The following is a 17,489-nucleotide window of genomic DNA, read 5'->3' on the forward strand; positions in this document are numbered from 1 at the left end:
TGGTTTCTTTTTTTTCCTTTAATGGATCTGCGTCAAATACTCTAGTACTGATTTTCCTTGATAAAATTTGTGCTCTGACAAATTCTTGTCGATCTAGGCATAGCCGGACCTGTGATAACGATAATAATAAGTTTTTGCATGAACAAGCAATTTAGTAAAAAATACGAAGTATTAACATAATAGGTTGGCATAATACCTGCTCAGGCAATTTTCTCCTTCTTTGCCATAGAGCCAAATGTTTGGACCTGATAAACAGCTTGTTAGTTCATTATAGTCATGGATAGTGAGAACTGAGGAACAGTACCAAAGAAGTACTAAGAATGACAGAAACATTGTCACAGAATATGGAAGTACATGTTCTCAATCCTAGTACTATTATTATAAATATAGGCCTCGTTTGGATCAAGCAGTTAATAGTTTGTGATAAAACTTTTATAATAACAATGGGTCTCGCAAAAAAACTTTTATAATAACAATATAGGTAAAACTCTCTCTCTCTCTCCCTTTTTACGACTTCCAGACCAGTCTCCCACTTTCCCCTCGGCCGGCTTGGCCTTGGCTATGTGCCTGGCTGCCTGCCGCCTCCTTCGCCGTTGGCGAAACATTCACGTGTCGGCGATCAGCGAAGATCCCTTCACCTTCATTCACGGCATTTCCCTGGCTCCACAAAACCCTCTCTCTCCAGCTTCACGCCTGCCACGGCCTTGATTGTTAATGGCGTCGGCGTTAGCGCCGGCCTCTTTGTCCCTGGCTCGCCCGGCGGTCCGCCGGGCCGTGGCCTCGGCCGGCCCCGGCGCGACGCTACGCCGAGCGGGCCTCGCCGCCGCGTGCCCGCCGGAGCGGTCTCTGGGCTCCGTTTCCCTGGGCGCTGGCGCCGACCCGCGGCTGGCGGTCCACGTTGCTTCGCGCCGCCGCTCTGCGCCGTCGGCCGGGCGCGGGACGCGCGCCGCGGCGACGATGGCCAAGAAGAAGAGCGTGGGCGATCTCGCCGCAGCGGACCTCGAGGGGAAACGCGTCCTCGTGCGTGCCGACCTCAACGTGCCCCTCGACGACAGCCAGAACATCACCGACGACACCCGCGTCCGTGCCGCCATCCCAACCATCAAGCACCTCATTAACAACGGCGCCAGGGTCATCCTCGTCAGTCATCTGGTAAGCCTCGATTACTATGGTGTTATCCGCGCATATGTTTCCCATATTGAGTGTGCATCAAACTCAAATTGGTTCGATCAAATCCATAAAACTGAGTGACTGATACATGTATTAGCTGTTGATTCAGACGTAGTGACTGAATGACTGGTACATATATTAGCTGCGGATTCAGACGTAGTGAAGTCGCAGTGGCAGAACCTCCTGAATTAAGTGGCCCACATGCACCCATCATTGTCTCAAAGACTTCTGATCGGCGTGCGCGAGTTCCAAATGACTCAAGAAGTCTGTCGGGTGTCCTCGGAGGACCCCGAATCATCCACATTTTAACTCGTACAGGACCAACATGGAGTTACCACAACATTACAACATTTGTTACAAAAATAACTTACATCAGAGTGCGGAAGATTTATAACTTAATTTACAACATATGATGAAGTATAAACTTAACTAAATTTCCAAAAGGTGTGTAGAGTAGCGGAAGCATTCTAGGTGAAGCTTCTAAGGTAGAAGAGGTGGATAAATCATGTCGCGCCCACCGACATGACCTCCATTAGCAGTCTAAGTCAGCACCTGCAACAGGGGTTATAAAACCCTGAGTACAAAAGTACTCAACAAGACTTAACCGACTAGAAAAGAGGTGAAAACTCAGGTATGCAGGCTATAGGGATTTAAGGTAAAGCTTTAGCAAGATCAAAGCATTTCTTTTGCATAAAAGCTTACTAAGAGTAAAACCTACTTTCAAGTTTTAACTCAAGATCATCATTTATGACTAACCAAAACTATTATCAAACTTGCATAAGAATACCACATCTTTCTCTTACCAAAGATTCACTTATTACTACGATGATGGTACGAGGATTGAGGCTCCATATCCGAGGAAACACGGCGATTCGAATCGATTAAACCCAGCTGGGGATTCAGTACCACACGACATATGTAGAACTTAATCTTGCATATGTCAACCTTTTCTATAGATCCTCCCATACAAGAACGGGTCCAGCGTCACCCGAGAGTACAGTACACCACCATCCTACAGCCAATCTAGATGTTTCCCGGTCATCTCAGATCCGTAAGGTGGGTACACGCTACTCTCGCCATCTTTCCACTCCCAGTACGCGGTTAGCCGTTCTCAGGTATCGGAATAGCTATAGGTAAGGCTTACCGCCGCATGTGGGCTGTACTCAAAGGTCTCAATCACAACAGGCCAATCAACGGTACGGTCCTTAATCGACACAGTTGGAGACACTACTTTAAGACTCCATTCTTAAAGCAAGTCCACCGACCGGTCTCAAGTTGAACATTATTGACCTTAAAAGTATTCCACAACAACCCTTCAAACTTTCTCATTTGAAAACTTATCTAATAAGCAGGACTAAGCATACTAAGTATTTTCATAAAACAGGTATCAAGGTTAATATGGAAATCATCAAGGTAGATAATGCAGCAAATAGGATTCACTCAACTCCTATTCACCTAATGCATCATATTAACTCAAGTGATATAAATAACTTTATGAAAATACAAGGATAGGGTTTAATGTCCGGGGCTTGCCTTGGCCGGAAGGGAAGTCCGACAACTCAGCAAAACCAGATGGATCCACAAACTCGGAAGCAACCCACTGAGGATCAGATTCTTCCGGAGCGTATTCTATACGTAAAAGTGCATATGCATGATTATGATATACTCATGGCATGATAAAGACAGGTTACATGTTCTTGGATGATAACAACAAACATAACTACCTCGAGTACAACTTACCTTCATGGTAGAGAAACAAACTAACTTAGTGAACAAAGCATAGATTACTACTAAGCAAATTTTATCATCTTCATTAAGCAAGGTTGTGTAGCTATCAGGCAACAAAGATCATTTATATGAAATAATCTATAACCAGGGAACATATCATGCTAAGCAACCACTGGTTGTCAATCAATCCCAAAGATCAAACAAAACCTAAAATGATTAGGTTTTCTATTTCTTTTAATCAATTCTTAATTAAATATTAATGGCAGTAATTAAGTATTAACATCAAACAATAATTAAGTGCTAAAGGTCATTAATGTTAATGACCTTAGGTCATCACACAATCCCAAAAGCACTCAAATTCTAATTTGGAAATTAAGCAACTCATTATTTAAGAAAAGGCTAGCTAAAAACAAACAACTCTATTTGCACACATAACCAAGACAACAGCATATACACAACTTCATTCAACCCTAATTAGAGATCCAAACATCTAATAAAGGTGATATTAGACTTTCTGGAAAGCTTAGATAATTTTCTACAACTTTGTTATTATCTTCAAGAACTGATTTAAAAGATAAAATGGTCAAATAGCATGAATAAACAATTCTGTCCAGACTTTGGACAGAATCAGACATTAAGCTTCATACATCTATAACCAGAGTTCTAGATTATCAAAATTCATGATCCATAACATTTTGGAAAGCTTATGAAAATTACTACAATTCATCTTTTATCATGAAAGCATGATTCATAAGTTTAGTAGGTTGAAATTGCACAACTACAGAAACTGATCCAGAATTTGACAGAGAGGAACCATTTCTGAAACTTAAATTTAAACAGGCATAACTCAGAAACTATAGGGCCAAATGCCACCAAAATTTAACACCAGATAGATACATGAATTATATACAACTTTGTTATAGACAAGTTTCACATCCATTATTATCTACCTAGAGCAATTCATAAGGTTCCAGAAACTGTCCAGAAATCACTAATAATTTAATTATAGACAAATAACATTTCATTTATGTTTCAAACTTGGACCTGAGCAAAACCCAGCTCACCAATAGTTGAAATACATCAAATAGATACTAGAAAACATCATGATCATCCCTAAATAAATTCCTTTCATGCCTTTATTAATTTATTTAGGTAAATAGACAAAGTAATAACCATATATCAAAATTACACAGTAACTTCTGAGAAAATTACAGCAACTCATATATGTTCTCCAAAGTCTACTGTAGAAATTTCATACCATTTGTATAAGTATAGCAATTTCCATGAAAAAGATAAATTTCCATCACAAGAAAGCATGTAACAGCAAGATAAATAAGAAACTCAACATTTTCTACAAACACATAGCTAAATTGTGTATCTATATGATATAACAACCTCATATAAAGGCAGAGGAACTGTATTTTACATTTATTTATTTTTAGTTTAATTGTAAACTATTTAATAAGCACTAAACAAGATAAATTAATAACTTAACCATATATCATCCACTGAACATGAAATTTTTACTGTAACACTCACATAGCATCATAAAAACACCATAAAAATTTCAGGCCCATAGGAGCTACACAGGATTAGATATGAATTTCTCCTTTTTAAACATAATTAAAAGGCATAAATCATAACTAATTATTTTACTACAAAACATGGTCAGTTTCATATTTTTAATAAAAACTAGACATCTCAAGGAGCACAACAAAATTTGGTTCACCAAAATTGGAGTTGCCAAACTGCAGATATGAATTTTCAAACATTCAACAAAACATCTACAAACAAGTCCTTATAGCACTATTCACCTGAGTCACAGTCTGTGCAGAAAGACCCCTGGAGAACTTCAAATTGCCGCGCGAAGTCCCTGGTCGCGAATCCAGAGCAGAGGATGTCGGAGAAAACCTCATTTCCGGCCGATGGACACTTGATGGCAGCGAGGGAAAGCGTTGGGGAGCATCCTGAGGCTCGTGCGCTCGCGCTGGTGTGTGTGGCTTGGCCGGAGAAGGTTTATGGCCTCCTGGCCACGTGCGCAGGCTCCCATGACGGCCATGGCGGAGCTCTATGACGGAAAACCGGCTCACGGCCGAGTCCGACGAGGGAAGAGAGTATTAGCTGGCTTAGACGATGCTCAAGGATGCTGCGGAGCAGAGGAAAACAACAACGGGGCTGAGGTGGGAGGAGCGAGATGAATTCCATCGGCGTGGCGTTTTCGGTCGCAGAAATGAAGAAACTCGACGTCGGTCGCGGGGCGCTCAAGAGGACGAGGCGAAGGGGTCGCGGACGTCCACGTCGCGCGGTGACGCGGCCGGCAAGCAGCTGCGTGGCGACAGGACGCGCGCGCGGCTCTGCCCGCTCTGCGGCCGGCGGGACAGAGGAGCCCCTGATCCTCATCGGGTCACTGTAGGGAGCTTTATCCAACTAGTTTTGTGGTTTTGCAAAATTCGCCCAAATTTTAAACTGAAGACAAAATTCCACCAAAATGGAAGTTGTGCAGAATTTTACAAGCTACAAAACTCCTTTTGGTGACCAAAGCTAAATCTGAGTGGAAAAGTGTGAATTTGGCAAAACAGTTTGAATTTCAAAATCCCAATTTGGGGAAAAATTCCAATTTAAATTGGGGCAGAAAGAAATTTCAAAATTACTTTTGATTTTTCTCAACAACTTGAAAAACTCCCAAAATAAAAGTTGTTCATTTTGATGAGCCCTACAACTTTCATTTTGATCACTTTTCAAAATTCCAAATAGGTTTTGAATTAGGGATTAAAATTGGAAAAAGGGACAATTTCTGGAAATCTGTATTTTCAAAATTACTTTGAATTTTGTACTGAAACTTCAAAAACTCAAAACAGCAAAGTTGTACACCTTGACAAGATCTACAACTTTTCTTTTGAACTCATCCCCAAATTTTGCTTAGTTTTTAAGTTACACAAAAGGGGGTAAAAACTATGTTTGAAATTAGGGTTTTTTCCTTAGCTATTTCCTTACCACCCTCCTTAACTAGGGATTAAACAACCATCATGAGCATCACTTCACCAGATAAACACACTTTAATTCCCTAAGCACAATCAACCAAAATAAACTTATTTTAAGTTGATGCATAATAATGTGCTTAACAAATATGCTTTGCAATGCTTATGATGACATGATCCATTTTTAGTGTTCGTAACATCAGGGATGTTACATTTTTAGACGAAAACGGAAGCGGAAGCCGGACAACCGGAAGCGAAAACGGTAGCGGGATAAACGTAATACGAAAACGGGTAAATACGATCGAAAAATAGACGGAAACGAGCGGTAAGCGAAAATTTAAACCGGAACATGTAAGCCGCATATGATAGCGCAAATACACCAAAATGCAATACCAAATATCAAATATGCACTGATCAGTGACTAGCAACCACATTAATACAATACCACATATCCATAGTCCATAGATCATAATTCACACAAATATAAATTATCCATACATCGCATAAGAACATATTCATAGTCCATAGATCACAATTCACACAAACAAATATGAATTATCCATACATCGCATAAGACAAGAGACATTTTGGGCCATATTGGGCTTAGGGACTATTTAGGCTACTTTTCCGTTTTTATGAAAAACGGGATAGAAAACGGGATATCCCGGTAAAAAACGGGATTCCGCAAATACGGACGGACAAACGCTCTACCGTTTTCGATCCCGCCCCCGTTTTAATCCGTCCCGTTTTCGGTCCCGTTTCCGTTTATCCCGTAAATAACGAAAACGAACGGAAAAATACAGTATACGGTTGCGGACGAAACGGGATTTATCCCGTCTGTTTTCAACTTTAACTACTTCTCTCATAGCAAAACAGCATCAGTGTCAGCTTTTTTTTTCAGCTAGCCGAACCTGCCCTCGACCATAGCCAAAACATCACCGGCGACACCCGCATCTGCGATGCCATCCCAACCATCAAGCACCTCACATTGTTTGTTTAGCTGATAAACTATGTCAAAAAATACTGTTGGTGACAGAAACATAATGTCTCTCGTTTTTGTACTAGGAATAAAAATCAGTCAAATAGGTGTTTTGCAGTGATTCTAGTTCATTTCAAGGAGAATTTAGATCAATAGGCAAAAGTTTCACTGATTCTTACCAAGTGATTCCTATTTCAACAATGAAATGTTTCTAGAGAGAATCTGGATACAAAACGTTTCTAGAAAAATCTAGATCCCTACCAAACGGACCCTAAACTTAAAATTGCTTGTTTTTAAAAAAACAAGAAACACACTCTTTTGGGTGTTAACTATGCTTTTTTATAAGGCCTGGATTATATTAAATCATGGAAAGCACAATACAAAAAATTGCGAAAACAGTTCCCAAAGAACAAGTGCACCTCCGTGCTTAGACTCAAGAGTCATATACAAAGATGCTCAATAGAAAGGGGAAAATGAATCTATAAGCAGTCACAGGCGCGGCACAACCTCAGGCACAACCCATGGCCAGCAGTCCAACACAGCAGCAGTCAGTATCAGGAATACACCAGAAACCACTAGTAGATAACGAGGTTCAGCAGAGGAATACACAGGAAAAAAAAAGAGGAGCACACTCGTTTTACATCAGATGTTCAACAGCAAGAAGAAACTGCAAACGCAAGACGGCTAGTTGGCTACATGACCACTTTACTTTACAGTTATCACTTATCACGTCACACAGCATAATGCATTCCGACTTGGCATCAACAAATGTCTCATCAGAAGTTTCAGCAACATACGCAAAAATGAGGCAAAAGCAGCAAAATAGCTACAAACGATGTTCCCACTATCCCAGACGACTGTTATATTCCCAGAGATAAGTATTGTTCTTAGCTTTCTCATAAAACTGTTATATTGGAGGATAGAAGTCTTTTTCTTAGCTACATCGATGCTCAATAGCTCTCCCTCAATCTTTTCCCACCAATATGTCCCTTATCCCCCCTCAAATTTGCATCTCCCCAACCAATCCCAACTATCACTCTCCTCGCCCTTCTCCCTCTCGCCCCTCTTCGACTCCAGCACAGTCGCCACCGGCATGTGCCAAGCCTGTGCAGCCCCATGCCACACTGTTTTGTGAAGGGAAAGAGGAACAAACATCATGCGGCTTGCCCGATGTGGTGGCGGCTCTGATACTGCAGATCATGGCGACACTTGCCATGGTCATGGGTTGGAAATCACAGATAAGTAAATTTTGCCCAAGAAAGGATCATTATACCAGGATGTTGTAGTTCAACCAAGCAATCAACAGATCAAGAGTCGATAGTACAATCATTTTCCCAATAGAATGAACTAATATGGATTCTGCTAGCATGTTCAAAACATTCCAAACACATGAGGTATATATAGGAAGCCTAATGGGAAACTCGTGATTTTGATGTACAGAAATTGTCTAGAGTAACAATGGGCATCTATAACGCAATTTTTTACCAAACGGTATGGATCACGGAAGGGATGGACATCCCACAGAGCAGAATCAAGTCTCACATTAGCAGAGAGCAAACCAGTTGTGCGTCAGTGCATGTTAACCCTCAATCTCTAAATCATGAATCACAGTCACGAACAATAGCATGACTCATAGGAAAGCAACGATAAACAAGAACACAGTTTGTGAGACTAAAGGCAACCTTGTTCATGCATCTCTGTTCCATTCCATATAGATTGGTTCCATACTGCGCATTTTAACTTATACAGATTATAAACTACTACAGGGTACTAGAAATAACAAGACCAGATAGCTCCTTGTAAACCATACTCATGTTTTGAGAAAGATCCACAGGAAACAGCTAGTATGAAGCAATGAGGTGAGCAGCTTACCCTTGCCCTATGCTCCAATCTCAAAGGTTCTCCATCTGGATATTGCTCTTGAGTGGCACGTACTCCCCAAGATACCCTCCAAGGTGCTCATACAATGCAGTCCGGTCAATCTGCTGGTTGTGGAAGGCCTTGCAGGCGTAGTAGAAGACGCTCTGCACGAGCAGTCCCAGCAAATTGACACAGACAAGAACGCACACCAGCACGGCGCCGACAAGCAGGCGACCGGGCAAGGCCAGGCCAAAGCTCCCCTCCTCGGCGCGCCCCTTAACGACAGCAGCACGGAATAGCAACGAGGTGACGCCGCAGACCGCGAAGTAGGAGACGACGAGCGTGGCCGCAGTGCCGGTGCGGCCCTGGAGCAGCTGCTTGCTCTTGGCCATGGCGGCGAGCCCGCAGAGCGGCTCGAGCACGGAGATGACGCTGGCGAGGTGCCACAGCGCGGAGATGTAGACGTGGATCCCGAGGAAGACGAAGACGACGACGATGAGGAAGAGGACGAAGGAGAGGGAGGGCGGCGCGGCGGACTCGGACGCGTTGGGGATGAAGACGATGAGGAGCAGGAGGACGGTGAGCGCGAAGACGAGGTGGTAGGCAAGCATGAGGAGGGAGACCCAGAGGAAAGTGCGGAGGAGGCGGGGCAGGATGGGGGGCAGCGCGGTGAGCGAGGCGGAGATGGAGGCCGGCTTGGCGGCGTAGAGCGAGGCGACGGTGAAGACGGCGGCGGCGGTGGAGAGGAGGGAGAAGGTGAAGAGGACGATGAGGTAGAGGAACTGGTAGGCGAAGAGCCTGAGCCACTGCGCGAGCTCGTTGTGGGTGGCGCCCTGGATGCGGCGCAGGATGGGGTGGGTGAAGAGGGAGTGCGCCAGCACGGCGAAGGAGAGCGGGAAGACGAGGCAGGCGGTGAGCAGCGCGAAGGTGCGCGGAGCCGCGCGCGGGATCGACGCCGAGACGCGCACCAGGTCCGCCGCGCCCAGCGCTGCGAGGTCCGTCGACGCCAGCTCCATCGCCGCGGGTTGCGCTTGCGCGGCTTTGTGTCGGCCTCGGCTCCGGTTGATTTGGGGGCGATTTGGCGAGGACTTGCGGCCCGGGTTTGGGGGAATTTGGCGGAGTTCGGGGGGGTTCACGCGCGAGCGCGAGGCGGGTCCGCGGGTATGCCGCGGCTGGTGGTGGAGGAAGGCTCGGCCGGTGGAATCGGGGCTAGGAAAGGGGGGCCGCGGCGCTGCGCGCAGCAGAAGTTGGGTGGGGGATCCGCCGTGGAATGGCCGTGGCGAACCGCGTGTCGAGTGAGTGCGGCCAGCCGGCGGGCGGGCGGGCAGCGGTGATCTAGCCTAGAGACAGACAGATCGGGACCGGGCGCGCGTCGGCGGCGTGCCTCACGTGGATGCGTCGCTATGCGTTAGACCCGTGGGCCCGGTTAGAAGTGGACTGGAGTTTGAGGCTTGAAGAGGCCGCGGCCCGCGGGTGACTTCGACACGAAGTATCTGAAATCTGAAAGACTGAAACCGCATTAGGAAACCACGAGCGTGCCGTGCCTTCCTGGGCTACATACCGTAACCAATGTCTACAGAAAATTAACATGGTACAGTACATTTTTCCTTCCATTTTACATCTCAGTTTCTCAATTTCCCATATACTACTAGAACTTCTTGTCACACAGAAAAGAAGACTTCTCTTCTTTTTTTAAAAAAAAATCTGACAGGGTCTAGTTACTCTGGACACGGGAGAAGAAACCAAAGAGTTTCTGGGAGCTTTGGGTACACAGGCCTTTCGCGCTATGTCTACACCGGCCGGCCGTCCAAAAGCATCACTGCTTGCTTGCTAGCCTTCGGCTCTCTGGCTAGCACGAGCGCACAAGCCGCCGTGGCCGGTGGCTTCAGAAGCGACGATGCCTATCGTTTCTGTTTTGGCACAGCTGACAACGAAACGTATTCGTTCAGTAGGCTCTTGAATTGCTCCTGCGCCTTCTCAAGCTCGAGCCGTAGATTCTGTTCCTGTTCGGCACAAGGAGTTCAGGCTCGTCAGACTCGTAGTCCAGTGAAGATGCATTCTTATATGTGCTCTGATCTAATGATCATCACGACTGTACAGGGTGGGCAGAGAATTTACCTTGAGCCGTAGTTCCTTCACTGTCATCTCAAATTCTGCGCACCTACATACAGAAAAAAAAATTACAACATAAAACATCGGTATTCAGAAGCTTTGCCAAAATCACTAGTATATAGGATGACACCAAAGCAAAGATTGTTAGGCTCACTCTTCACGGAGCATCTGGTTCTCTAACTTCAAAAAGTTAAATTCCTTCAGCTCTCGCTCTCCCATATACTGAGATACCTGTTTTGTCCAGAGAAATCAATGCATAACAATCAAGGCGGCAAAAGTACTTAAGTACGTGCACCAACAAGCTACTAACATGGACGAACAGCAAGGTTGTCTGTGCTAACCTGATTAGTAGCGGAGCTGCTGCCAACCAAATCCTGCATAGCCTTCTTTTTAGACGCAACCGTCATGGTAGCATCGTCGTTCCTCCTTTTTCTTGTCTCTAACGAGTCCGTGCCAGACGCCATTGATGGAGATCTTGTCTGGTTGATGACTTGCATGACCTGCGCTTTTGGCGAGGACAAGGAGTAGCCCGTAGGCGCTCCTGGTGCAACAGCATCTCTTTTGACAGGTGCTGAGTGGAAACCAGGCGGCGCAAAGGCGATTGGAACTGCATTCACATAGCTGCCGTGCGATCTCAAGGGTTGCGTCGGAGCAGGAGCAGGAGCAGGTGCACTCCTCTTTGATGGTTCAGCGGCGCCATTTGCTATCGGCAGCATTACTGGAGGAGGAGGAGGAAGAAGAAGTGGAGGAGTGGGAGCTGCACTCACGCGTGGCGGTTTCACGTATCCAATCTTTTCACTGTAAATATCCCTGAGAAAAATGGAGACATTTACATGGTGATATATATATATTTGAGGCGAAATAAGAATTGGTGCTAATAGATAGATTTTGGAAATTGGGAGGAACAGGTATCAAGAACCTGGAACTTACCAGTACTCGTTAGTCATTTCCTTCAGGCGGTTGATCAGCCTCTGAAACAGCTGTGACTTCTCAAAGTCCTGTTTGTCATGAGTGGGCTTGATGAAGTCTACCTCCAATACTCCAGAGACGCTTCTACCTTTGCTGCTCGCACTACTCAGAACTCTATGAAATGGCTGCAGTACATTTTAGACAAAGATAATCGTGTCAATTTGTTTTGTGTGTATGCATCCTTATAAGCAAAGTGAATCAATGCAAGGGGTCACGGAGCTCACCAAAATAAGGCGATTTTTGTGATAGATATTAAATCCGTGCACGCTAATAGTTGGGGCACCTTTTAAGAATCCAATAGTTGTAAGAACCTCAGCCTGAGTCAATCAAAAAGGAGAAACAAGAACATGAGTACGGAACTCTTAATATACAGTAAAGAGTAAACCAACAAGTTAAATGGTGAGGCTAAGAAACGATAAAGCAAGGAAAACCTCTTTTATTCCGCAAATTTGGGGTTTATAACTGATGCATTCAAGATATATTAGGTCAGCGGCAATGCGATGACGCTTAACTTCTTGCCCTCGAAGTATGATCCTAAAGTAATCTGGTAGCTGCAGATACAACACAGAAGTATAGACCTGCAGAATACTATATGTCAGCAACCAAGTCACTGGTATTGTGCAGGAGTGTTAAACTATATGATACTCACCCTAAGAGAATAGCGTAGTCGATTTGCCAAATGGTTCTCATTAGCCCTTTTTACAGAGTTACTAATTTCTTCTGGATTTGGCGCTCCACTAATCATAATATCCTGAAATACAAGCAAACAGCAAGAACTTTGATGAGAAACCCAGCAGGGAACACCAAAAATCTGTCAGGACGCACTCTGACAGTATACAACATGCATAAACAACTACAAAGAAAATAAATTCCTATTTATTGAAAAAAACAAACAACGAAACACAACAAAATTTATAAGATCGGTTTTACATTGTTGGCAATAGTATTCCAATAGACGTAATCATCAGAGTTAAGGATGTTACTTTAACAACAAAAACAATAATCATGTTAAATCATTGAAGTGGTATATTCGATGCTTACCTCCGGATTCGTGTCAAAGTCGAGCTCCAAATTACCGTCACCATTGGACCATAGATTGAACACTATAATCTTGGTGCCATGTGGACCAATGTCGCAGAACTGTTCATCAACCATAGAGTGGAACAACCATTAGCATTTTAAATAACCTATATATTACTAACAAATACTAAAATGAGGTTGTAGTAGCTACATCAAACTGTTGAATTTTACTATTTTAAATGTTTTTCAAACATGGTTGTCATGTATTTATATGGAAAGTAATTTATCCAGCTTATACCTTCAAGTCTAAGTTTGTCAGTTTTATAACCTAGAGTTTTCTTAGAGTAAACAAAACATTGTATCTCTAGACTTCAAACGGATGGAAGGTCTAGCATACATTCTGCATAAGCTCTTCTTCTGTTGCAAAAGGGGACCATTTCAACAACACTGACAAATTTGAGGAGAATTGCTCCGGACCATGATGCTCTAGTCGTTGAGTTTGTCCTTTCATTAGATTGCATTTATAATCCACCTAAGAAGAGAAAAATGTATCATCAGAAACAAGGGAAGTGATGCCAATGCCAAACAAATAAAAAAAATCACATAGCATACCATAGGAATTACAACATCTGTACGTCCAGTTTCCACCAAGAAAGTGTAAGAGAGGAGACCAATGGATTGTGTAGGCCCACTGAAAACAAGTAATAACTTGGCATTATTTCAATTGAAAAAGTGGTTCACAAAAGGAAAGAAATTTAAGTGAGGTTATATGGTACCTGCTCTTAGTGCAACGAGTGAAAACAATAGCATCTGCCCCAAGCCGCATTGTGCTAGTCTTAAATCCATTTCCATCTAATCAAAGTGATAAATGCCAAAATGTTAGACAATGGGTTTCAGGGGATGACTTGCAGATTATAAAACAAAACGTTGGCAATACATTGTCCAATCGAAGACCCTGATTGTTTCTCTGAAAATCCAAAGCTCATGCACCGCCTCAAAGAATCAGGATCCATGCCTCCACCATCATCTGAATGGTAACCGGAAATTATGCACTCCGTCAGTTTCAAATTCATACATGTACCATATTTGGTGAATTTTTTAAAAGAAGCTTCATTATAGTGCAAGCAAGAGCAAACTCTCTAGTTCCTACAAACTCCATAATAAACCGTGAAGTTTATAAGTTTGTATCTTAGTTTATTATTAATCCAATCAAATATCACTTAAAATAATGGTATCACATTAATTATAATATAACAATCAGAACCTTGAATTAGTAAAGCTGGTGATCCGTTCCGTTTGTCGATGACTTTATCCAACAATATCGTTGTAGCACCACCGGTTTCTATCTGTTTGACCAAAAATAATCCGGTCACACATTTAACTATGAATAACCAAAGTATATGGCTTAACAGTAAATCTGTTTAATTTTTTAAAAAAAAATAATAAATGTGTTCAATTACCTCATCCACTGCATTGTCCAACAACTCGGCTATAGCTGTAACAAAGCAAATAGAATAAGGTACAATGCAATAATAATTAAGATTATAGTAGAAAAAAGTCTAAAACAACACAAAAGCGTACCTCCAAACGGCCATTTATGTGAAGTCGCGTTGGAGTGGAGAAATTCAGGATGGACGCACATGCGATTCTGAAGACCTACAAGGAAGGCAAAGTGATCAACATTGAGTGTAGGAGGTATACTATAAAAAATTAATAGAATTCGCATGAAAACCTTCAGCGTTAGACATACCCAGAGGCTGTGGGGCAGACCTCCCCGCCGCTGCACCATAATCGCCAGCGCCCCAGAACTTCCTACTCAACCGTGGTGGTGGAGCACAGAAAGGCCGACAAGCCGAGGTACCCTCGAGTGCCTCGTCGGCGCTAATGGACCGGTCGCTAACACCACCCGATAGCTCCGAAGCGGCCTGGTTCAGGACACATACCGCTTGAGGCTGAATTTGCGGTAACACTTGAGTGCCACCGCACTCGAATGACAATATTGTTGGCTGATAAGCGCGGGGGCCGTGGAGGCTCCGCTGGATGGTGGTGGCCACGATAGGGGAGACGAAGGGCTTGATGTCTCTCTCCGCGTCCATGTGGTCTGTCGGCACTTCCTCAAGACAGTTGCTGTTCAAGAGAAACAGTAGAAGCAATTAGTGAGGACATTCACACGTGGTGCGGTTGCAAACCTATAGGTATGGTAAAATCGAGAATGCCAAGAGATACATCACAACTATGACATTTAGGGAAAAACAACAATGGATTCTTAATTTCTTAAAAAATCAGAGAAAATTTAGAAAGCTAGCATAGTATTGGCAGAAGTGTTCCATACAAAGAAAATTCACAAAAGGTGAAGAAAAATAAAATCAAAATAATATCAGCAACTCACATAAGCCATTTAGAGCTTGTCAATTGCAGCAAGGACAAAGTATCAAAATCCAAATAAGCCATTCATTATTTCTCAACACTATTTAGCCCTTTATATTAGACTTTTTTGGCAAACAAGAGAGGTACAACACGCTAAAGAAATTTCATTAAAAAACAAAGCAACAATACAAAGCGAATAAAGCTAAGAAAAAAGAAAGAGAAAAAGAAAATAAGAAAGAATACAATCGAGTTTCTAGCCATAGACTAAAGGGGAAGTATTCTTCTTTTTGTCCCATGAATAACCATGGCAACCTATTGGGATCTATGACTTATCCTTCTTGTTCGTCTCCTCTTCCTACAATCGCTCCACTTCCATCACCAAATTTTCCTTAATCTGCTTAATTCGTAACCACCGCTAACAACAAATTTACCCATTCACTTGGTGAGACATAGCTCCGCTACCACGCATCTGATTGTGCTTGTGCCCCATGGATGTTCTATTGCAGTCTTGCAGCTAGCTCGCGGCACGCCTAGCCTTGAAACCTCTCCCCCTCAATGGCCATCACGACTAGGTGGAACTTCTCTTCCCTTCTCCTTGAATCTCGGGTATTGTGAATCCTAATCTCTAACCTTAACCCTAACCCTAACCCAAAACTTAAATTAAAACACTAACCTTGTCGTAGGCGAGGAGTCGCCGAAGAGGGAGAGATGGTATCGGATATCGTCGGAGTTGGATAAGAGGGCTAAACACGATCGAAGGTGGTGATGGTACGATCCGATCTCTCGCTGGAGTTGAAGAAGAGGAAAAGGAAGAGGAAAAGAGAGAAATAGTCTTAAAGGAGGAGCACTAGGATAAATATATAGATTTCCCTTTTTACCCCCTGTTGGTCACTAAGATAAAAGTCAAAAATTGTCTACCTGTAAATCATGTAATTACAATCTAACTGCATGTGTCCTACAACATCTAAATAAAGCCTAAATAAAGGGAATAAAGAGAGATAAAGCTAACATTTTAATAATATTATTTATTTATTAGCTAGGACATATATATCTATAAACTTTTAAGTGGGCTCTCTGTGTGTGTGAGAGAGTGAATGCTACATCATTGAGCATTTAAGTAAGAGAGTCCCAAACTTCATTTCCTAGCTGCTTAATAAAGCCTAGTTGCACCAAAAAACCAAAAACTTTTCAAGAATCTTCGTCACATCAAATCTTGCGGCATATGCATTGAGCACTAAATATAGATTAAAAATAACTAATTGTACAATTTGTTTATAATTTGCAAGATAAATCTTTTAAGCCTATTTAGTCCATAATTAAATAATAATTACAAATACAAATGAAAGTACTACAATGTCGAATTCAAAAAGTTTTTGGATCTAAACAAGTATTTAGAGTCCAGCTAAGCGTCGTCAGCAACTCGATCAGCACCCAATGCATAGGCTCCAATCTTTTAGCCATTCTAAACTGAAAACCGAAACAATAGCAAAAGCTAAGTCGTATGTCACATAGATTCAGTGCTACAGTACCTCATGATAGGATGGAAAATGGCAGGGTACTACTGCAGCACGAGAAAGGAAAGAAACCCAAAGCCTAGAGATTTATTATTATTATTATTATTATTATTATTATTATTATTATTATTATTATTATTATTATTATTATTATTATTATTATTATTATTATTATTATTATTATTATTATTATTATTATTATTATTATTATTATTATTATTATTATTATTATTTTACATTAGAGACCATCTTCACGAATAATTTGATCACAATTTACTAATTACTCCCACGGTTCCAAGTTATAAATCGTTTTGAATTTTTGAGACATCTATTTTACAATAGATCTAGATACATACAGTATAATAATATGTCTAGGTACGTGATAAAATGGATGAACCAAAAAAATGACAAATGAATTAGATTTTAGATATTTATCCATTCAGTTAGCATGGTTAATGCATTGGTTAAAACAAAAATCATTCAAGCATCCGCCCGCTCGACCTCCAAACGCGGAGCGCCACTCAACCCTGAATCCCTGATGGCCTCACCGTGGCAAGGAACAAACAAGAAAGCAACCGTCCATGCAACATGCATAAAGAACAGTTGAAAATACAGAGATCCTAGAGAAGGGGAAGGGTCCTAAATATAGATTAACTTGAGGATGGAAGACAGAGAGAATCAAACATGAAGAAGGAACACAGCCAAATCATGTCTCAACTTGAGGATGGAAGACAGAGAGAAGCAATGAAGAAGGAACACAGCCAAATCATGTCTTTCAAGAACAGGAGAGAT

At 42.4% G+C, this 17,489-nt stretch overlaps 3 protein-coding genes across 3 annotated transcripts; 1 reads left to right on the forward strand and 2 right to left on the reverse strand.

Moving 5' to 3' along the window:
- Positions 715-6,751, forward strand: LOC8055248 (phosphoglycerate kinase, chloroplastic). Its single transcript, XM_021457321.1, has 2 exons — positions 715-1,152; positions 4,724-6,751. The coding sequence occupies exons 1-2, from the start codon at positions 715-717 to the stop codon at positions 4,970-4,972; spliced, it is 687 nt and encodes a 228-aa protein (XP_021312996.1). The 3' UTR covers positions 4,973-6,751.
- On the reverse strand, positions 8,491-10,017 carry LOC8055249. Its single transcript, XM_002458593.2, has one exon. The coding sequence runs from the start codon at positions 9,729-9,731 to the stop codon at positions 8,748-8,750; it is 984 nt and encodes a 327-aa protein (XP_002458638.1). The 5' UTR covers positions 9,732-10,017; the 3' UTR covers positions 8,491-8,747.
- LOC8082397 (protein MICRORCHIDIA 6) lies at positions 10,299-16,005 on the reverse strand. The gene is made up of 18 exons (XM_021457320.1): positions 15,857-16,005; positions 14,567-14,943; positions 14,398-14,472; positions 14,277-14,311; positions 14,081-14,162; positions 13,754-13,843; positions 13,593-13,668; positions 13,429-13,507; positions 13,214-13,348; positions 12,838-12,936; positions 12,446-12,547; positions 12,228-12,374; positions 12,021-12,113; positions 11,758-11,921; positions 11,169-11,637; positions 10,982-11,058; positions 10,834-10,876; positions 10,299-10,718 (listed from the first exon to the last, which is right to left on the reverse strand). Exons 2-18 carry the CDS (start codon positions 14,910-14,912, stop codon positions 10,617-10,619), a joined length of 2,214 nt encoding a protein of 737 aa, XP_021312995.1. The 5' UTR covers positions 14,913-14,943; positions 15,857-16,005; the 3' UTR covers positions 10,299-10,616.

The sequence above is a fragment of the Sorghum bicolor genome, chromosome 3, assembly GCF_000003195.3.
Source record: "Sorghum bicolor cultivar BTx623 chromosome 3, Sorghum_bicolor_NCBIv3, whole genome shotgun sequence".
NCBI classification, from domain to species: domain Eukaryota; kingdom Viridiplantae; phylum Streptophyta; class Magnoliopsida; order Poales; family Poaceae; genus Sorghum; species Sorghum bicolor.